Here is a 23,663-nt window from a genome sequence, read left to right on the forward strand (position 1 = left end):
CACTTGCCTGAATGCATGTTTCACTTGTCCCAGGCAATCGGGCAGCCCTTAATGTCAAGCCCTGGGCTCGAGCCCAGTGACTGACGGGGGCCTTTCTGTGTGGAGTTTGGATGTTCTCCCCATGTCTGCGTGGGTTTCCTCCGGGTGCTCTGGTTTCCCCCACAGTCTAAAGGCATGTGGTTAGGTTAACATGGGGGTGGCCTTGGGCTGAACTGCCCTTGAGCAAGGCACCTAACCCTGAACTGCTCCCCTGGTGCTGTAGCACAGCTTCCCACTGCTCTGGGTATGTGTGTGTGCTTATTGCTCATATGTGTGTGTTCACTGCTTCATATGGGTTAAATGCAGAGGAGATTTATTGGTTTATATGAGGAGTTACTAAGTGTTACCTGACCAGATCCTTTGGACAAATTTGCTCAATCAAGTTTATAGGAAAAAATGGAAAATTCATGTTCACTAATTACACTACTATTCCATCCATATAGAAAGTATTTATGAAATAATTTGTACTTTTGAGAGGTAAACTTATGGCTGTGGAATGATAGCCTTGGCTTGGCCTATCTCTGGAGAGGATGCACTACTAGCTCCAAGTATGTGCGGGAAGCCATGGCTTAACAGTTAGAGAAGTGGCTTTGAGACCCAAAGGTTGCCAGTTCAATTTCCTAGACCACCAGGAATGTCTGAAGTGCCCTTGAGTAAGGCACCCAACCCCTTCTGGGTACGTTGCTCTGGATAAGATTGTCTGGTAAATACCTGTAATACAATACATACCCTGTATGCAGGTCATATGACCAAAATATCTGCACCTGATTGGTTTATAGTGAGTTGCTAGGTTTTTCCTGACCAGAAATGTCTAACTGTGTAACACAGGGTACTTCCAGATGTTGTTTCAATTTTTGCAATGCTAGTGTGGCTAATGCAGGGGCAAAACCTCATCCCAAAATGAGTCTGACTGATGATTTTGATGAAAATATGACTAGGTTTTTCCAGACCAGAGTAGAGTATGGGTGCATGACCTTTTCTTAACTGACTGTGTCACCACCAGGATAATCTAATGAAGCTAATGCTAACTCTGTTTCTCTCTGCAGTGTGTCTGGACGATTGTGTGTTCTTCCCCGTCATGGCTCCTGGCTCAGTTGGCGAGTTTCCCTCTTCCCTCTTGCTCCTGCTGGCTCTCCTGCTCTCCTCACTGTCCAGCACCTGCCATGCCTTGTGTATGTATCCACGCCTTTATTAATGAATTCTTATCATGAACATGTGACGTAACATCTCATAGAGCCTGTACGTGTAGGTTTTCGACAGTGGGCTACATAATGAACTGTTAACAAGTACCGATATAGCAAGGGCCCGATATTAGATGCTAATCCGACTGTTTTCTTATCATTTGCTAAACTTTTTGGAGAAATCCTGAGCTTTGTGTAGAATATCTGTATTGACGACCATATAATATAGTTTAGACGACAATACTGGTGAATTCTCAATTCTGATTGGTCAGAAGGCGGTGATTAATTTTCTCAAACAGCAGCTCGGACAGTAATGACAGCAGTAATTCAAATTGGCTATTTATATTAACCCATTGACGCCTGAAACGCCTGCAAAAAAACGTCTGCAAATGCCTAAGCCAGTTTTTAGAAAAGGTCCCCATCTGCCTGAGGGTTTTCTGAAATAAAAATAATTAATTGAAAACGCCTATGAAAAATTCAATATCTCAGCCTCTGAAGCACATAAAGACATGAAATAAGTTGCATTTAAAAGATAAAATTCTCTGCTTTTACTGGATCATGCTCATTCAGCATTAACACTAACACATTTGTTAACACATAGATGAGTCTTGAAAATAATGACAAATCAACAATGCTGCGTTATGCAGCAACCGGCATTTGGGGCAATGTTGCGTTATGCAACAACCGGCGCTAGGGGCAATGTTGCGTGACGCAGCATCCGGCGTCAATGGGTTAATGCACTCCTTCTGATATGTTATCGCTTCTATAGTAACAACTGTACCAATATCAAGTAAAACAACTTGAGAAATTTCACCAATGATACCTACGATCCATCATGAATGTCCAATGGTATGATCATGTTAGCAGTGCTGTAATTCTTGATGAAGCCTCCATAACAAGTATCGAGGCTATGCTACAGCAAAATAGGCTGAGGTGGTGTTATCCAATCTAAAGTCCTTCCCGTGTTATGCAATTGGGCGTATTGGGCGGCGCCGATCTCCATTTCCATTGCTCTTGGCCTCTTGCCTATATACAGTTGTGGTCAGCATACATCTTAAAAAAAAAACAAATTTGGTGCACAAGTTTTAATTTCCTTTGGGTTTTCTGAAATCAACACAGGGTCAAAATTATACATACAGGGTCAAAAATATACATACAGCACACCTAACATTTGGGTCAAGGTGAATCTTTTCACAAGATTCACCTTGACGAAACATTTTTGTTTACCATGAACAAGCTTCTGGCAGAATTCTGGTTGGATATTTCACGACTCTTCATGGTAGATTTGGTAGAGTTCAATTAAATTTGTTTTTTTTTCTTGGCATGAACTTGACTTATAAGCACGGTCCATATATTTTCAATAGGGTTGAAGTCAGGACTTGTTTTAAGCTTAAAGTGCATATTCTGGACCAATTTCGTGTTTTTTTATATGAAAGTATGTCCCTTTACACACTCATCCAGAAGGGTAATTTTGCACAAGGCCATCTGTCTACAGCAGAAAAAAATAAAATAAAACGCGTCTGGAAAAATCCCAAGGGAGTCTGGAGCCAGATTCGTGACGTTATCCGCGGAAGCGCCAGCAGGCTGAGAGAGCTTTGCACGGTTTAAGTGCACAGCCTGTGTAGACCAAGCACTCCCATTTCTCTCTCATTGTCCGGTCTTTTGGAAAACGATGAGTACTAATTTTTTTTAATTAAAGATGTATGCTGTACATTCTGCCACAGAAAAAGAACAGTTCAAAGAAATGACTGAAAGCCCAAATATTGCCATGACATTCATATCCAAGATGACATTCATGTCACTGTATGTAAACTTCTGACCACAATTGTAGCTAGGGTTACAGTGGGGGGCTAGTCCTCTGGTAACCGTGACTCGCAAGGTGGTGTTAGAATGGACGCGAAACGACTTCCTAAACAGCTTCTCTTCAGTCATCTGGCCACAGGAACGAGATGCGTTGGTGCTCCAAAGAAGAAATACAAGGATGCCCTAAAAAGAACCTTTAAAGAGTGTGGGATTGTTGATTGGGCTACAGCACCAGCCGATAGGCTGCTCTGGAGGAGTCTGTAATGGAGTTAAGACTTTTGAAACCAATAGACGGAAAGCGGAGGATGAGGAACGCAAGAGACGAAAAGCTGCTTAAGCCCTAGAACTGGCACAACCTCCTGCGCAGATGCCTGGGTAGTCTTTCAGAGCCCGCCATGCTCGTATCGAGCAGCAGTGATGACGAATAACAACTGGTTGATCATTGATATGGCGAAATTTTCCGTAAGGAGACTTCTTTTAACATTATGAAAGGAGTCTCCAGGTTCAGTGCTTTGTAACAGAGTTTGGTGAGGGACCGGATGTTTATTGCTACTATAATATAACAGGAAGTAATTAACAAGAGGTAGAATTAATTTGTTTCATGGATATTGCACAAAATTACATGTAACTATAAATAGATAAACGGTTGGATGAGTATGTTATTTAGTTGACATAGTCCATCCTGCTGGAGGAAAATAATAAACGTGGGGTTAGTAACAGTATGCCAGGGTTCATGACATTACTCTATCCTTGATTACGCAGACAAGTCTGGGGTTTTATTGCTATGTGGGCTTAATGGTTAGCGAAGCAGTTGTGGGACCAAAAGGTTGTCGGTTCGATTCCCTGAACCAGCAGGAATGGCTGAAATACCCTTGAGCAAGGCACCTGCTCCCCAGGCTGCTCTGGGTGTGTTGTATGTTGCTCTGGATAAGAGCATCTGCTAAATGCCACTAATGTAATATTTGATTTATGTCATGTAACGTGTTCATGAAAGTCACTACTAAACATAACGTTTTCATTTATTATTATAGAATAGATACACCTATCATACCCTCCCTTCATCCATCTGTTTTTCCTGCTCACGCAATTGTTTCAGATAATAACACCTCACCTGATCGTGGCCCGTTTATACCCGACGATGATTTCACATCCTCCTTCTCCGCCAGCGTTGATTGGTTTCTAATGATAGTTGTCATGGGGATGGTGTGCTCCACTCACACCGGAGCGTCTGACATCATTGGTTAAGACAAAGCATCAGCTGACGCTTTCGTCCCTCATGGTTGTTTAGTCTTGAGTCCTTTTGTTTTCACGGTTGAAAAAATGCCACTGGGTAAATGCAAGACTGTAGAGTGTGTGTGTGTAAGGGTGTGTGTAAGTTACATCAGTGGAACGGCTCCCCATGGAAAGGTCTGGATATAAAGCCTTGTGTTGCTGAGGGAGCAGAAGACGTCCCAGCGCTTCTGGAAGATTCTGCGAGATCAGAAGCGTACACGAAAAAGCAGAGTCAGTGATAGCGCACTGACTGATATGATAGCGGAGGCTGGAGTGCTAGGACGAGAGATGTTGAGAGACAACGCCCCTCAGCAGCACTCAGTCTCCAACTATTTCTTATTTCTTTTGTTTTCTTATCTCTCGAGCTCGTCAATAGTTTGCTCTCTGCCGCTATCTTTCTATCGCGCTGCCTGGGAATATTTAAGTCAGTCAGCTATTTTTTTTTTCCTCACTCACACTTGTACGTGCCATCTTTTTTTTTTTTCTGCCTCCATCACCATCACACATCTCCTACTAATTGTTCTCCTTTCTATCCGTATCCGATTAGTACGTTAAATACTTTTGGTCCCCCTTTTGTAATAAAAGCTTGATTCGCTGTAGCTTTACCCAGGCAGGCAGAAACGTGAAGAAACGCTCATCTCCGAATGAAAAATGGGGAAATAGGCGGGTGGGTGGAGAGAGGAGGTGTGGGATCTGGTTGCCATAGTGAGGACCAGGCCTGACTTAGCCCTGACAGATGAGTGTGAGCCCGCTGTCGGCTCTGTTTGAACCGACGCTATGGCAACAGGACATGGAGGCAATGATCCTCCATTTGGTAATGCTGGTATCTATGACTACAACCTCCCCCACCCCCCCAGCCACCCCTCTCTCCCCACACACACATGCACACACACGCAATTCAGTGTCCGGCGGGAATTTGATCCACTCTGCATCCGGAGTCAAGAGGATGGGGGCCGAGCTCAGCCGCGCTTTATTAGATTCAGCCGCGGAATTACAGCGGTGTCGTATTTATCGCTTCCCGTCGGCACATTGACAGAAGAGCACTAAATCGGATGGCGAGTGCCACTCACACCGCCCCAACTTTTTGTCCGTCGTGAAATATTAGCCTTTTATTTCATTACAGCATTTGTCGCTTTCTGACACAAATCTGCCCTCCGGCTCACGCTCGCCAGCATGTGCGTAATAGCAACGTTTCTGTTATGCCGAAGTCAGTAGGTGTAACACGACTAAGAATGACCTTGTTGAATTTATTGTGCACTCTGCAATCGTCGGGTTGTGTTTTGGATAATCTTGTTTACTCTATTTGTTGCTGTTTAAAGCTTTTATGCTATGAGCACCGAGCTGCATTCATGTATTGATTGCAACTTCCTGCAGGTCAATAGAGCAGCTGTGTTTCTGGGCTTTATGCACCTTCTACTCGCCTTATTATGGCAAATTGTGAAATACTGTTTGCTGCAGAACAAGTTAAAAGCATCTGTTAAGTGTTGAATATCATTGTAGAGAATAGGGAGGGAGCAGTGTGTGTGTTCAAGCCAGTGCATGAACATTTCAGTCGTCTCTTGACAGAATGGATGGACTTGTATCGCATAGTTATTGTATTATTTTCGTTATAATATGTATTGTGCCAGGGATTTTTTTTCTACCAGGTGCTCTGTTTACAGAATGCGTAGAAATGCCGTTGAAAAGCACGCAATATTTTGCACCATTTTGCACCAGATCCAGTAACTATCAACGAATAATCGCCTCACTAGCAACCCTACGGGATACATTTACCGCTTTTAACATCATCCACGACTGAGACAAGTATAGATCTTCCTCCTGCCATAAAAATCACCGAATGACATTTTGATTTGTAGTGAAAACGCGTTGATCATGCGTGTGCAGTTTTCGTGCAACATTTGCTTGGTAGTGCTAATAGTTCACCGTGTGTTTTCTTGACCTTCCGAGCAGCATTATGTGGTCTGTTGCTCAACAAATTTGCAAAATCTGCCAATAATCTACAGTCAAGATTGTCTCCTGATGGATTCACAAGGTTCTGTATCTATCATTTGTCGTCAATGCCTGGAAAATGGACCATTTTGGGTTGCGTGCACATTATTTCATGTCAGATTTACAGTAACTTCCCTTGATCCAGTTTCACTTTAGTTTGTTTTTCCTGCACACAGAGGCTTGGTAGTTTAATGCAGCAGGTATAAGTCACATACATGTCAACCTATACGGAATGTCCGTATTTTATATGGATTTGATTCAATAAACGTAGTATACGGGCGTATAAATAAAGTTATACGGATTCTTTAAAAAAACTTCAATATTTATTTAGAGCTATAATCAATTCTCATGATGATAAAAGAGCGCATAACATTTACAAACATACTGTACACCACAGACAGCCAGTAAAGAGTCTCATGAAATCGTGCGTTATCTTGTGGTAGCGAGACTTCGTTCCACTTTTGATCATGCGCACACCGCATTGTGAGAATCCCGCCAACCGTGAAGTCATAGACATATAAACATAGACGCCTCCTTCTGCGTAGAATCATACGTCATCCTCGCCGCCATATTGGATGTGGCAAAGTGGAGATTCTTCAACCGTCTCTGGTATAGCGTCTAGACAGTAGCCGAGAATAAAGATGCCTCATTCATGTGCTGCGTTTAACTGTACCAACAGGTTTACCGTCCAAACGAGATCACATGGGATTACCTTTCACAGGTGAGACTGGAAAAATACTTTTCATTGTATTTGGTCATTATAACGTAATTTTACGAACAGATTTTCCTGACTTTGTGGCTAATATGAAGTCTCGTGCATAACAGCCACTCGGTGAAACCTGTCTCCAAACAACGAAGTATTTCCTTCGTAACTACGCTGATAACACTTTGTGTTTTTGTCAAACATTGGAGCTTTGTATTCATTCTGAAGGTTTATTGTTATTAATATTGAATAAAAAGTAACTGGGATATATCATTGTTAATTATCATTCAAATTTTAGGTAAATTATTTTAATTTGCATCTTATACGGATTTTATAAGGGAAATACGGATTTTGGAGGTTGGTTATACAGGTTTGATTGACCAAAGGTTGACATGTATGAAGTCAAAATCCGTAATCTGAGCATCTGGTATGAAAATCTGGTGGACTGACACATAATCTACATCAGGGCTCAGTAACTGGTGGACCGCGTTCCAGATGTGTACCCAGGAAGGTTTTTTATTTGACTGAACTGAGTACTTGGACAAATTCTGTTAAACATGGCCATAGCAGCTCTAAATTTGTAATCCTGAACCAGCTCGGCTTCTGTTGCAGATCCAATGTTGTGGTTTATCCAATCACATGCATTTATTGAACAAATGATTTAACTCTAGGCAGCTCATCAGACTAGCTATGGGCCTAGAGACGTTTGTTCAGAAAGAGAAGAGTTTTCAGACTTTCATTGATTTTCATTTCAACTACCCTCTCTGGTCTAATTAGCAAATTGATAGCATGACTCGATTAAAAAAAGCTGGATGATGAAAACAGAAGGTTTAAAGACGGATGGAAAGTAGGCTCATGTCATACTATTGTACAAAACACCATCGTCCTATTGATTCGTGCCCCCAAACAGATCGATCATAGAGAAGGGAAAAGCGGGGGTGTGGTCAAACATTCGTAACATGTATTGAAGAAGAAGGCTTTATTTGTCACATGCACACTCAAGTTTATCCTCTGCATTTAACACATCTGAAACAGTGAACACACACACAGCGCAGTGGGCAGCGATGCTACAGCACCCAGGGAGCGGTTGGGGGTTAGGTGCCTTGTTCAAGGGCACTTCAGCCCATGGCTGCCCCATGTTAACCTAACCACATGTCTTTGGACTGTGTGAGGAAACCCACACAGACACGGGGAGAACATGCAAACTCCACACAGAAAGACCCCCATCAGCCACTGGGCTTGAACCCAGAAACTTCTTGCTGTGACGTGACAGTGCTAAACACCGTGCCGCCCTCATTATAAAATTGAAAGAAGAAAAATCATATAAACTATCTGTGCATGCGGTCTGTGGTGAAGAGCAGCAGAGATACTTATTAAATTCTTGTTTCGTTAATGTAAGTAGCCCTGATAAACAACACGGTGCTTCATTTTCTTAATTTATTCCCTTGTTCATTTTTTGTATGCAAAGACACTCATGGATTCTTCTGTTTGGCAAGGACGGAGAAGGGAAACTAAGGTTTTCTGCCCTGCACTGAAATCAGGCAACAAAGTCTATTAATGTTAATAAATGACTAATAGGTGAAATAGGAATCACTTAATACGAGACACAGCACCATTTATTTTTGTCAAGTTGAAAGCTGCAGGTACCATGTTTTCCAATAGATATTTAAATCTCCCAATTTTATCGCCATCGTGACCATTGGATCTGTAAGTGATTTCCAATGCTATTTTCAGTCATTACATTGCATTACATTAATAGCATTTAGCAGATGCTCTTATCCAGAGCGACGTACAACATACCCTGGGGAACAGTTGGGGGTTAGGTGCCTTGCTCAAGGGCAGTTCAGCCATTCTTGCTGGTCCAGGGAATCAAACCGGCAACCTTTTGGTCCCAAAAACACAATTGTCCAGGCATACTTCAGAGAGAAACAGAGTTAGCATTAGCTTCATTAGAGTATCCTGGTGTCTTCACAGTCAGTTAAGAAAAGGTCATGCACCACTCTGGTCTGGAAAAGCCTAGTCACGTTTTCGTCAAAATCATCAATCAGAATCATTTCGGGACGAGGCTTTGCCCCGTCATTAGCCACACTATCATTGCAAACATTCCCACAACATTCCAAGATATTGATCTGGAAGTACCCTGCGTCATACAGTTATGGCCCTTTTCCACTACCCTTTTTCAGCTCACTTCAGCTCGCTTCAGCTCACTTCAGCCCGACACGGCTCGCGTTTCGACTATCTAAGAACAGCACGACTCAGCTCGCTTCAGCCCTGCTCAGCCCCCAAAACTCGCACAGTTTTGGAGTAGGGCTGAAGCGAGCCAAACCAAGCTGAGTGAGGCTAGGGGCGTGAGGAGACACTCCCCTGTGCACTGATTGGTGAGGAGGAGTGTCCTCACACGCCCACACACGCCCCGCGAGCACGCTGGGATCTGTAAACACCGTAAACCCAGAAGAAGGAGAATTACGAGAATTATGAAGCCTTATGCGCCTCGCCTCATCTATACGCTCTTGCCAGTATCTGTTGGCGTTGTCGGCGACAACAAGCCACAGCACCGAGACCAGCAACACTAACGATTCCATGTCCTCCATGTTTATTGTTTACTCTCCGGGTTGTGAGACTACCGCTTAAAAGGTCAGTGATGTCACTGTTTGCGCCGCCTAACGACATCACGTGACGTCCACCCACTTTCGCTAACTCCACCCAATGTGTCCACCCACTTCCAGCCACCACGGTTCAGCGCGGTTGTAGTCAAAATGCAACTCCAACAGCCCCACTCAGCTCGACTCAGCCCAACTCAGCACGGCATGGCTCAGCCCAACTGAGCCGCGTTGGTAGTGGAAAAGCGGCATTAGATACTTCTGATCAGGAAAAACCTAGCAACTCACTATAAGCCAATCAGGTTCAGATATTTTGGTCATGTGACCTGCACCCAGGGCTTATATTACATTACATTTAGCAGATACTCTTATCCAGAGCGACGTACAACATACCCTGAGGAACAGTTGGGTGTTAGGTGCCTTGCTCAAGGGCACTTCAACCATTCTTGCTGGTCCAGGGAATCGAACCAGTGACTTTTTAGTCCCAAAAATGCTTTGCTAACCATTAGGCCATCAAGCCTAATGGAAAGAATGCATATATTCTCCCCATGTCAAATTCAAACCATAACTACTATTATACTTCTACTTTGAAACTGATACGAATACAGATACAAATAAGAGGTACACTACTGGGGTAGTTTGTTAGTGTTTTCAGAAAGGTTAATCTGGTTGACAATAGAGTTATGCATCAGGACTAGGAGGTTTTGACCGCGAGTTGGCCTAGTGGTTAGCATGTCCACCTCTCAACTGGGAGATCGCGACTTCTACTCGTGGTTGGGTCATACCAAAGACCATCATAAAAATGGTACCTACTACCGTCTGGCAAGGTACGCTGCAATACAGATGCGAGTGGGGAAGTCAAACTCTTGCAGTTACCAGAGGACTAGCCCCCCACTGCAACCCTAGCTGTATAGGTGAGAGGCTGAGGGCTATCGAAATGGAGATTGGCGCCGCACCCGTATGCCTTAAAGAGTTGGTTAGTACTGGGACAGGAGACTGCCTGGGAAGACCAGATTCTGGTGTTAGAGGGACTTTGACTTGACTGACTAGGAAGTTTTATCCCTCCACCAAAGAATGTATGTTTTTGGTGCAGTACGTTTGTTTGACCTTAAACAGGATTGCTCAAAACCTACCAACCCGATTTCCATGAATCTTCGCGAAAGGGTATAGCAAGGGCCAAGGAAGAACCCGTTCAATTTTGGAGCGGATCCGAGTCATGGGGCGGAGCCACGAATTTCGTTTCACTTTTGCAAACATTGCAAGATACAGCATTTGCCCTTGATGGAAGTCTGCACTTAACAAAGCCGTACAGCTTAAAATCTAGTAAATGGCAGTAAAGTTCAATAGTGACAAAACATAGCCAGTGTAGAAATACGATGACTCCATGTCACAATCCACATTCATGGGTACCAGTGATATATTTGTAGGCTAGTTGCTCAAATGTAATATAGAAAGAAGTCCTGTAAATATGTCTTAATGTGAAACAAACAGGCTGCTGAATCCTTGCGAGTAAGTACGGCTCATCCAGACATATAAAGTGGTTACGGTTGCAGATTTGCAGATCACAGAAGAGCCGACTGTTGTCCTTGGCGGAGGTCTGCGCTCTCTGTGTGCCCTTCAGTCACGATCACGTGATGTGGGCTTGAGCTTGAAGGGAACGAGTATTAAGCTTGTGGGACAAAGACTACATTCATTAGTATTCATAGTAGATTCTTTTAGCATGGCCTGGTAAACCTTTCTAGAATATAACAAACCCCAAAACAGAAGTAAATCTGATCATATTATTCTCAACTCTAAACAATCATCACAGTTTGAGACACTGTTTATGAATTCATGGGTAGCTGAGATTGAAGAATGGTATCCAGTAGGTTCTGGAGTTCTGCACATTGCTACTAATCGCTGTAATTAAATTCAAATACAGATACAGATATGAATACATTGACCACTAAACAGATAAAGATGCAGATAGTGGCATTGTGTTACAGCCCTTACCATCAACTGACCATTAGGGGTTAAGCATTTAAATGCATAGTACCAGGCAAAGGTTTGGGGACACCTAATAAAGAAAAATACAGCGGTTAATTATTGTGGCTCTCACTCAGGATCTTTCCACTTTCTTCTTCTTCTTCTCCTAAGGTTTTTAGGACGCTATTTCTCCCTCAGTTTTTAATCAATCATCACCAAATTTCATATGAAGAATACCTCTGGGCTGAATTACATTGCTGTGACTTTTGGTGCTGATCTGGATCACTTAACCAGAATGATCTGTGAAAAATGGGATTTTTTTCAATCACTTATAACTCTGTCAATTTTAATGATTTTTTTTAATCAGTTTTTTTAATCCCCCCGCCATATAATGCAGGGGGATATAGCTATTGCTCTGTCCGTCTGTAAATATTTTAGTTTCTGGTGCACAACTCAAAAACTATTAGGAATTTTTTCACGAAACCTGACAGTTATGTTAAGTGACTAGAGGACTTGTGCCTTTTGACATTTTGGGATTTCTGTGATTTTTATTTTTTCCGTATTTCCATGGCAACCAATTCAACTTCGGAAAATTTGGAGTGGGGTTTAATGTGGGGGCCAGGGGGATGTGTCATCTCCTGATGACTCTTGTTTTTTATTTTGTTCAGGGCGGCAGGACACAACTTTTCCTCACTAAGCATCATTCTCTATCTCTTACCGTTCCGGATCTACAGGGTATGGTGACCAGACGTCCTGGTTTGTAACAGCGAGCGCAAATTACTGTGACTTTAGTCACAGTCTTTATCTAGTTTTTCTTTATTTTTATTATTTAAAAGGCACTTCATGTCAAAGTAATGATGCACTGTCGTCTCTTTACTTAGTTGAACGGTTCTTGATGTAATATGGATTACTAGAGTTGTCGAATAGGGCTATTTGTTGAATAGGGCAAATCCTAAATACAGTAACTGGATACATTTTTTTTTTTCTTTTCTTGGTTATTCACGCATTAGTGACGCTGTGTTTGTTCCCTCCAGCTTCCCCCAAGTTCACAAAGATCCCGACAGATCAGATAGGAGTGTCCGGTGGTGTGGTGTCCTTCGTGTGTCAAGCCGCAGGCGACCCAAAGCCACAAGTCGTCTGGAACAAAAAGGGCAAAAAGGTCAACTCTCAGAGGATAGAGGTGAGATGCATACCTACGTGCATGCACACACACACACTCTTCATGCATTGTGTAGCAGCTCATACAGCCTTGCATGCTTTGCAGTGCCTGAAGGATTTCATCTTTATCTTGAATCAACTGATATATTCCTTTTTATAAAGCTTCTTCTTTTCCAAAAAGATGTAACTTTTGCTTCTAAAAGCAGGTGAATTCTGTCCATCTCTCTGTGAAATGTCTTTTTTTCCTCCTCATGCATGCATTTTCTTCCTTTTTTGACTTTTTATTTGACATTCTATAAATCTTTAATGATAGCAAAAGCTTGAACCAGATCCATGCCATTTCTTCACATTTTCAGCTCACACTTGGTATGATCTCTCTCTGTTTTTGGATATAATATTTAACGTCTGTCACTTTAGACAGTATAAACAGATTACGTGCTCAGTCCTTGCCATCGCAGTACTTAGACTTATTTAATTTTTTATGAATTTGCCTGACAGGAACAGAGAGTCGTTTATGAGCTGGATTTTATTCATCGTTTCTGTTTAACCAGAGAAACACAAAATATATGCTGATAGTGCAGTGACAATGAAAATGCTTAAAAGTGTAAGCAAATTAATATCACTCACGAAAAAGAACGAGCACTTTCGTCTGGTTTGAACTTCAGTGTGCAGTTTTTTTATTATGTTATTTTGCAAAATCAGCCCTTTTCGCACCAAGTCAGTCCATCATGAGTAACAAAAAAAGACTCTGCCCTGACCATGCATGGTAATATTTATGCATCTGCATATACTGTACATAATATTAAAACCATCATAAAACAATGGAATGTTCAGCTGACCCTGTTGCCGACAACCTATTGCACTCGCAGCGAAACTCTAAAACGCAAACAAGAATAAAATGGAAACAACAGGAGTTCATGTGAAGGTATTCAGTGTGAAACTCTGACACTAAACAGTAAGTGACACGTTAAGTGGAATTTCGAAAGGAGAAACCTCTGTCAATGTTTACTGTCAGCGACAGAATTATGAGCACCCTTCATAAACAAAGAATTTAATACACCCAAGCTGAAATGAAACATCTGCTAAATCATGCTGTATAGCTTTGTTTAAGCACAACAATTCTGGGCGGCACGGTGGTGTAGTGGTTAGCGGTGTCGCCTCACGGTGTGCCGTGAATCGAATCGTGAATCAAGTGAATCGTTGCATGTTTAGTTTTGATTGAATTAATTCTTCAAACATCGAATGAATCACCAATCTCCCCATTTCGTCTCTGAATATAATCACTGGTCTTACTACCCTCCGTTGTTGTTTTGCAACTCTGCTGACTGTATTTGTAGATGATGATGATGAAATTGATGTGTTTGTGCTTTGTGAAAAGAAATAAATTCGATCTGACTTCACACTTTGTCTCATGGCCACTTATCGGATATGTATCCAGTCTAGGACCATGTGGCTTGGGGTCTGATTCGGAAAGATGAGATTTCAGTGTCCTAAAAAACAAACAAACCAGACCTGTGTCACATTAAGGCATAAAATCAGATCACTTAGACCTGGTAATGTGGACTAAAGCCAGACAGGCTGAGATCCGTATCTGTATGCTGTATTACGTGTTAATATGCAAATTGGTTTATTGGATTAGACACCCACTAGTTGCTATAGATAGATAGATAGTGTCTTGCAAAAGTATTCATCCCCCTTGGTTTTGTCTCATTACAAGCTGGAATTAAAATGGATTTTTGAGGGGTGAGGACCATTTGATTTACACAACATGCCTACCATACGGTGCAAATTGTTGTTTTATTGTGACACAAACAATAATTAAGATGAAAAAAAAACAGAAATCTGAAGTGTGCATAGGTATTCACCCCTCCAAAGTCATATTTCGTAGAGCCACCTTTTGCTACAATTACAGCTGCAAGTCTCTTGGGGTATATCTCTATTAGCTTAGCACATCTAGCCACTGGGATTTTTGCCCATTCCTCAAGGTGAAACTGCTCCAACTCATTCAAGTTAGATGGGTTGCGTTGGTGTACAGCAGTCTTCAAGTTCTGCCACAGATTCTCAATTGGATTGAGGTTTGGGCTTTGATTAGGCCATTCCAAGACATTTAAATGTTTCCCTTTAAACCACTCCAGTGTCACTTTAGCAGTATGTTTAGGGTCATTGTCCTGCTAGACTGTGAACCTTCATCTCAGTCTCAAACCTCTGGCCAACTCAAACAGGTTTTCCTCCAGAATTGCCCTGTATTTAGTGCCATCCATCTTTCCTTCAGTCCTGACCGGCTTTCCTGCCCCTGCAGATGAAAAATATCCCCACAGCATGATGCTGCCACCACCATGCTTCACTGTAGGAATGGTGTTCTCAGGGTGTTGGGTTTGCGCCACACATAGCATTTCCCATGATGACTAAAAAAAATCAATTTTAGTCTCATTTGACCAGAGAATCTTCTTCCATGTGTTTGGGGAGTCTGCCACATGCTGTTGGGCAAACTCCAAACATGTTTTCTTAAGCAATGACTTTTTTCTGGCCACTCTTCCATAAAGCCCCACTCTGTGGAGTGTCCAACTTAAAGTGATCCTATGGACAGATACTCCCATCTCCACTGTGGATCTTTGCAGCTCCTTCAGTGTTCTCTTTGGTGTCTTTGTTGCGTCTCTGATTAATGCTGTCCTTGCCTGGTCTGTGAGTTTTGGTGGGCGGCCTTCTCTTGTCAGGTTTGTAGTAGTGCCATATTCTTTCCATTTTGCTATAATGGTGCTCCATGGGATATTCAGAGTTTGGGATTTTTTTCTAACCCAACCCTGATCTATACTTCTCCACAACTTTGTCTCTGACCTGTTTGGATGCTCCTTGGTTTTCATGTTGCTTGTTTAGTAGTGTTGCAGAGTCAGGGTCCTTCCAGAACAGGTTGATTTATACAGACATCATGTGACAGATCATGTGACACTGATTGCACACAGGTGGATCTTAAACAACTAATTATGTGACTTATGAAGTGAATTGGTTGGACCAGCTCTTATTTAGGGGTTTCATACGAAAGGGGGTGAATACCTATGCACACTCCAGATTTCTGCTTTTTCATCTTAATTATTGTTTGTGTTGCAATAAAACAACAATGTGCACCTTTTAAAGTGGTAGGCATGTTGTGTAAATCAAATGGTCCTAATCCCCCAAAAATCCATTTTAACTCCATCTTGTAATGCGACAAAACAGGACAAACACCAAGGGGGATGAATACTTTTGCAAGACACTGTACTTAGTGTGCTCTCCACATTTGACTGCTTTAAAGATAATAAACTAGGGGTGTCGTGGCTCAGGTGGATAAGGCGCCATACCATAAATCTGGGGACCTGGGTTCGATTTCGACCCGAGGTCATTTCCCGATCCCTCCCTGTCTCTCTCTCCTGCTCATTTCCTGTCTCTACACTGTCCTATCCAATAAAGGTGAAAAAAGCCCAAAAAAATCTTTAAAAAGATAATAAACTATTATGAGATGTTAGATAAACGTTGCTTAATGAATGAAAAATGGTTACAGCATCAAAATCATGATTCTTAATGATATTTGGTAACAGTTAGAGAAATGTGGTTTGGATGCTGATAAAGACAGTATATACCTTGATTTGATAGTTTGATTAAAATGTGTTTCAGACCCCATCCCGAAGAGGTTCGAGTGATCAGATTTAAAAATGTGTCTTTTATTGTATCTCGCTATAAACCTTGATATTCAAGACACACGAAATATCCAAGTGGAAACAGGATCTTCTCCATGCAGGACCTTCATATTCTTAGGTTTGATAATGCAATTGGCTTTTAAAATGTAGTTTACAAATTTCCAATACGATTCAAATTCTGAGCGTGAGGTAGCCATTTTGCAACGTTTTCTATTTTGATTGCATTGTATATTTCAGGTCATTTTGTTGTTGAACAATTCCCAGACTTAACCTTTCAGTAGAGGCAATCGGGTATGGACTAAAATATCATAATGCTCTAAAAGTAAACCTAATGGATCAAATATGACGTATCAGATCGTCTTCCTCATGCAGTCCATGCTGTATGATTCCAGTTCTCATCCCAGTGAGGCTTTACAAAATTCAGGTGCAGCATTTTGGTCCTGATTCTACTTCTTCTACTTAACTATTCTTGTTCAGTATTTTTTGTTTGTATTTATAGATCTGTTACTTGACTTGTGCACATTAACAGCAATCTGTCTCTTTTGTGTTGAAAGCTCTGAGGTTTTTCTCTTGAAGGGTGCTAATAATTCTAGAGCAAACACTGATTCTGATCTACTTTCATCTGAAATACTGTGTTAATCCACTTTTCTCTTCTTGGCCCAGACCATAGAGTTTGATGAAGGAGCGGGGGCGGTGCTTCGTATCCAGCCACTGCGAGCACCACGGGACGAGAATGTTTATGAGTGTGTGGCCCGGAACAGCGAGGGCGAAATCGCAGTCACCTCCAAGCTGTCCATTATCAGAGGTAAACTCCATGTTTTCTGTCAGTGTCACATTTTATTATCGTCATTGTGAAGGAAAATCTTTTTTATAAGTCAACATGCAGTATGCTGTACTATACATCCAGCATAGCGATGTAATATGTCATCATACCATCATTTTGCTGCATTAGGAAATGTTAATTGCGCTTATGGTAAGATTTTACAGGTAGAAATGACAATTTTGGTAAAAAAATTTTTTTTTAGACTTTTGGCTAAATTGCATGTATAATATGTTTTCTCTGAAACTGTAGTCATAAAATATCAAAACTCAACACAAATATGAAGAAGGCTTAAGCTCTGCCCACTTGGCATAAACACGTCATGCCATATATCCCTGAAAACCTTGGTTGTCAGTCTGTGTGTGATATACACAGTGTTGTAGTCGAGTCACTAAACCTCAAGTCTGAGTCAAGTCTCAAGTCCCCAGCGTTCAAGTCCGAGTCATTTAAAGAAAATTTCGAGTCAAGTCCAAGTTGAGTCCTCTACTGATCCGAGTTGAGTCCGACACAAGCCCCGCCCACTATCAACAGGGTAAATAATGTGAGAGAGGGTTAACACTCGCTAGTTCATCAGTCAGCAAGCAAGGCCCGCTATCAACAGAGCAATGAACATAGCGTGTCACTTCCTTCTCTGAGTGAAGTTTTGCCAAATGACGATTGAAGTTCGAGGTTGTCCCCGTCGTCTCCTCGATAGTTCTTCTACATATGGAGCACACAGTGGTGCATTTTTCCCACTGCACGAGAAGTCTGTATAAGCAAAGCGGACAATCCTAGGGGCTTCTCTCCAGGCATTTTAGCGCCATTAACGTTAGTTTGTTCCTGAACACGATGTATGAACAGGTGACTGTGCATTCTCTTGCACTAAATTAGTATAAAAATTAATGTAGATATAAATATCTTTTGCCAAATTATTATGGCACGTTACAAAAAACAAAGAAAAAAATCAGACTCCTCGTCTCCAATTTACGAGTCCGAATGCAGTTAACGCACGAGTTCAAGTCCAAGTCATCAGTGCTTAAGTCCAAATCAAGTCACGAGTCCTTAAAATTAGGGCACGAGTCGGACTCGAGTACTACAAGCCTGGATATACATAGAGGATATTACATGGTTGCGTGAAGGTGTGAAGTTTATCTTCATGTGGTGAATAGATGTTTCATGAGTGAGCAAAGCTAACGAGTGAAAACTTTATATATTTGTACCACCGTGGAATGTTCTTTATACTATATGGACACATCCACAAAAAAATATGCAAATTAATGAAAAGAATTTTAATTTGAACCAGTTCTCCATTTTGAGAACGCATGTCAGGTCAGCGGGAAAACACTGGGAGTGACGTCATCGGTGTGAAATATCAGGAAATATGTCACTCAGATCCGCGATGCATTTCGTATGAAAAATGTTTGTTTTTCAACACGAGAAGATAAACTTCATATCTTCAAGCCAACATGTGATTTTTCTTTTTATTATATCGACACATTCACAAACAAAAAGTACCCAAATTTATCAAAACAATCCATTGATTTATTCACGAGTGACATAGAGATTTATGTCACGGTTTTGGTTCTCCATGTCCCGGATGTAGCTCGTATGAAAAATACGAGTGTGGTATTTCCCAGTAAAACACTCATGTCTGTGTAATATACAACCCCGATGTTGGGACAAAGTACAAATTGTAAATAAAAACGGAATGCAATAATTTACAAATCTCAAAAACTGATATTGTATTCACAATAGAACATAGACAACATATCAAATGTCGAAAGTGAGACATTTTGAAATTTCATGCCAAATATTGGCTCATTTGAAATTTCATGACAGCAGCACATCTCAAAAAAGTTGGGACAGGGGCAATAAGAGGCTGGAAAAGTTAAAGGTACAAAAAAGGAACAGCTGGAGGACCAAATTGCAACTCATTAGGTCAATTGGCAATAGGTCATTAACATGACTGGGTATAAAAAGAGCATCTTGGAGTGGCAGCGGCTCTCAGAAGTAAAGATGGGAAGAGGATCACCAATCCCCCTAATTCTGCGCCGACAAATAGTGGAGCAATATCAGAAAGGAGTTCGACAGTGTAAAATTGCAAAGAGATTGAACATATCATCATCTACAGTGCATAATATCATCAAAAGATTCAGAGAATCTGGAAGAATCTCTGTGCGTAAGGGTCAAGGCCAGAAAACCATACTGGGTGCCCGTGATCTTCGGGCCCTTAGACGGCACTGCATCACATACAGGCATGCTTCTGTATTGGAAATCACAAAATGGGCTCAGGAATATTTCCAGAGAACATTATCTGTGAACACAATTCACTGTGCCATCCGCCGTTGCCAGCTAAAACTCTATAGTTCAAAGAAGAAGCCATATCTAAACATGATCCAGAAGCGCAGACGTCTTCTCTGGGCCAAGGCTCATTTAAAATGGACTGTGGCAAAGTGGAAAACTGTTCTGTGGTCAGACAAATCAAAATTTGAAGTTCTTTATGGAAATCAGGGACGCCGTGTCATTTGGACTAAAGAGGAGAAGGACGACCCAAGTTGTTATCAGCGCTCAGTTCAGAAGCCTGCATCTCTGATGGTATGGGGTTGCATTAGTGCGTGTGGCATGGGCAGTTTACACATCTGGAAAGACACCATCAATGCTGAAAGGTATATCCAGGTTCTAGAGCAACATATGCTCCCATCCAGATGACATCTCTTTCAGGGAAGACCTTGCATTTTCCAACATGACAATGCCAAACCACATACTGCATCAATTACAGCATCATGGCTACGTAGAAGAAGGGTCCGGGTACTGAACTGGCCAGCCTGCAGTCCAGATCTTTCACCCATAGAAAACATTTGGTGCATCATAAAACGGAAGATACGACAAAAAAGACCTAAGACAGTTGAGCAACTAGAATCCTACATTAGACAAGAATGGGTTAACATTCCTATCCCTAAACTTGAGCAACTTGTCTCCTCAGTCCCCAGACGTTTACAGACTGTTGTAAAGAGAAAAGGGGATGTCTCACAGTGGTAAACATGGCCTTGTCCCAACTTTTTTGAGACGTGTTGTTGTCATGAAATTTAAAATCACCTAATTTTTCTCTTTAAATGATACATTTTCTCAGTTTAAACATTTGATATGTCATCTATGTTCTATTCTGAATAAAATATGGAATTTTGAAACTTCCACATCATTGCATTCCGTTTTTATTTACAATTTGTACTTTGTCCCAACTTTTTTGGAATCAGGGTTGTATTATGATATCGTACATGTCAATTTCTTTTATAAACCTTATAAACCTCACTAACTTGGGCGCAAGCATAGGAAGTCACGTTGTAATTTTTCTTAAAAATCACTTTCTTCTATATTCAGAAACAAACATTTGACCTGCATTATTAAGATTTTACATCTCAATACATTAAGATCCCTGTTTATAATTAAAATATCGAGGAATTTCTCAAATTTGGTGATGAAACAAGATACAAAGATACAAATGATATTGCAGCAAACATATCTGTGAAAATCTCATCTCATCTCATTATCTGTAGCCGCGTTATCCTGTTCTACAGGGTCGCAGGCAAGCTGGAGCCTATCCCAGCTGACTACGGGCGAAAGGCGGGGTACACCCTCGACAAGTCGCCAGGTCATCACAGGGCTGACATCTGTGAAAATCTTTTTCTTGAAATCATCTTCACTTTGAGTAAACTTTAACCTTAGATTGTTAGTTTAATTCAGTATGCAAATGTGCGCTAATCATTTAAACAGTAACTCATTTGCATAAATTAATTATTCTAATACTAAACAACATATTCTTTATAGAATATTGCAAAAAATGGCCATGTTCACCTGTGGTGTCTCGCCTTACATCGTTAACGCAGTAAATGATACATCTCATCATCTCTAGCCGCTTTATCCTGTTCTACAGGGTCGCAGGCAAGCTGGAGTCTATCCCAGCTGACTACGGGCGAAAGGCGGGGTACACCCTGGACAAGTCGCCAGGTCATCACAGGGCTGACACATAGACACAGACAACCATTCACACTCACACCTACGGTCAATTTAGAGTCACCAGTTAACCTAACCTGCATGTCTTTGGACTGTGGGGGAAACCGGAGCACTCGGAGGAAACCCACGCGGACACGGGGAGAACATGCAAACTCCACACAGAAAGGCCCTCGCCGGCCCTGGGGCTTGAACCCAGGACTTTCTTGCTGTGAGGTGACAGCGCTAACCACTACACCACCATGCCGCCCTAAATGATACATGTCCTTCAGAAATATGTCTTTATATTTTATGGACATGAGTGTTTTACTGGGAAATACACCACTACTATTTTTCATACGAGCTACATCTGGGGCATGGAGAACCAAAACGGTGATATAAATCTCTATATGTCACTCGAAAGGAAATCAGTGAATTGTTTTGATAAATTTGGGTACTTTTTTTTTGTGAATGTGTCTATATAATAAAAAGAGCATCACACTTTGGTTTGAAGATATGAAATTTATCGTCTCGTGTTGAAAAACTCGCATTTTTCATACGAAATACATTGCGGATCTGAGCGACATATTTAAGTAATATTGGCTGGCTTTATTTCATGGTATATCAGATATATTCCATTCAGCTAGCACTCGTCTTCAACTTGTTCAATATCATGTTAGCTGATAGTGACATATATAAATAATATTGGCTGGCATGGAGCGGTCTATCAGATATATTCCATTCAGCTAGCATGATATTGAATGAGTTGAAGACGAGTGGCTGAATGGAATATATCTGATATACCACGGAAAAAAGCCAGCCAATATTATTATTATTATTATTATACATACACACTTTCTTCATATCAGCATTCTCGAAGGCCAGCGCGAGCTTACCCGCGACTTGGTGCTGTTAGCGCGGCAGTCCAGTTACCTTCCAGCCGGTGTAGTGTTAGCGAACATCAACGTTAGCACAGTCAAGCCGATTATTATTATTATTATTATTATTATTTTCCCTGTGTAATTTACTTAGTTACTTTTAAAATCAACATCGACAACTCCACACAATGGAGCGACCTGGCAGAAAATTCTCTCAAAATCTTCCACTTTTAACGAAGCAAACCTGGCGGCCTGGTTTGTTTACAAATTGTCATATACCCCTTTTCCACCAAATCAGTTCCAGGGCTGGTTCGGGGCCAGTGCTGGTGCTGGTTCACAACTCATTCAACTTGCGAGCCAGCTGAGAACCAGTTTGCTTTTCCATAGCTCGCGGTGCTAAGGGAAGCCACGTCATTACATCGCTGTATACGTCAGTTACATCGTTGTATACGTCAGTTATGTCGCTACGTTTGCATAAACCTTGGCGCGAATATCGAAGCAAAAACAACAATAATAATAATGGATGACTTCGCGTTTGTACAGCTGCTGCTTCTCGTTGCTTAAAAATGGCGATCTTTCGCGGTCTTGTTATTGTTGTTGGTCTTAACAACTCCGCCACCCCGCTGATGTAAGCGGTTCTTTCCTCTGGCCCAGCAGAGAGTTGGTGCTAGCCTGGAACCGGTTTTTCTGGCCCAGAGCCAGTTTTTTGTCAGTGGAAACAGAAAACCCGGTTCCAAACTAAGCACTGGCCCCGAACCAGCCCTGGAACTGCTTTGGTGGAAAAGGGGCAATAGTCACTCGCTAGCACGGAAGTTTTACGTCTCTGACGTATAACGTCATGTTGTCTTGACAACCATGCAATATCGTAAATCATATTCAACGCTCATTCTCCATTGGGTAGAGTGACGTAATACATGTAGGATAAGCGATATGCTAACAATATTGCATGCTATCAATAAACCCACTAGAAGGGAATAGAATACGTTTTTATTCTATCGAAAAAGTGTCCTGTATGTATAATAATTCCCGACATTTCACTCCGATGACGTCACTCCCAGTGTTTTCCCACTGACTAGACACATGTTGTCAAAATGGTGAACCGGTTCAAAATTAAAATTCTTTTGATTAACTTGCGTATTTTTTTTGTGTGTGTGTGTGGATGTGTCCATATAATATCAAGAACATTACATGGTGGTGCAAGGACGTGAAGTTTATCTTCTCGTGTTGGAAAATATCAGTCGTTCGCTTTGCTCACTCGTGATATATCCATTCACTACTCGAAGATAAATTTCATATCTTCGCACAACCATGTAATATCCTCTATTTATAAGTTACAAAGCAGAAAAAATATATAGCATCGCACACAGAAAGTTAAAGATACTGTCCTTTATTTCTAATGCTGGAGACTTCTTCGAGCTCTGCTTAGGAAGTTCAGGTATGAACCGACGGCATGTAATACACTCTGAAGAGCTGTCATATATATTTTTTTCATTTTAAAATAAAGGTTCCCACCTTTCGGATAGAGAATAGAAGTTGGGGTTTGAATCCTTTGGAGCGTTATGAGTAAATGGTCCTGCTTTTCTCTTTGTTAACGGGCTCGGGGCGCAGGCAGAGACGG

General features: G+C 41.5%; 1 protein-coding gene across 1 annotated transcript in view; it reads left to right on the forward strand.

The window, feature by feature from the left end:
• Window positions 1-23,663, forward strand: part of LOC132871725 (receptor-type tyrosine-protein phosphatase S-like) — a 328,962-nt gene that overhangs the window by 75,190 nt on the left and 230,109 nt on the right. Inside the window, exons 3-5 of the mRNA XM_060906174.1 lie at window positions 1,086-1,211; window positions 12,587-12,732; window positions 17,045-17,186. Coding sequence (XP_060762157.1) covers window positions 1,118-1,211; window positions 12,587-12,732; window positions 17,045-17,186 — 382 coding nt within the window. The 5' untranslated portion in view covers window positions 1,086-1,117. The remainder of the gene's footprint in view (window positions 1-1,085; window positions 1,212-12,586; window positions 12,733-17,044; window positions 17,187-23,663) is intronic.

Source organism: Neoarius graeffei, chromosome 23 (assembly GCF_027579695.1).
Source record: "Neoarius graeffei isolate fNeoGra1 chromosome 23, fNeoGra1.pri, whole genome shotgun sequence".
Lineage (NCBI taxonomy): Eukaryota > Metazoa > Chordata > Actinopteri > Siluriformes > Ariidae > Neoarius > Neoarius graeffei.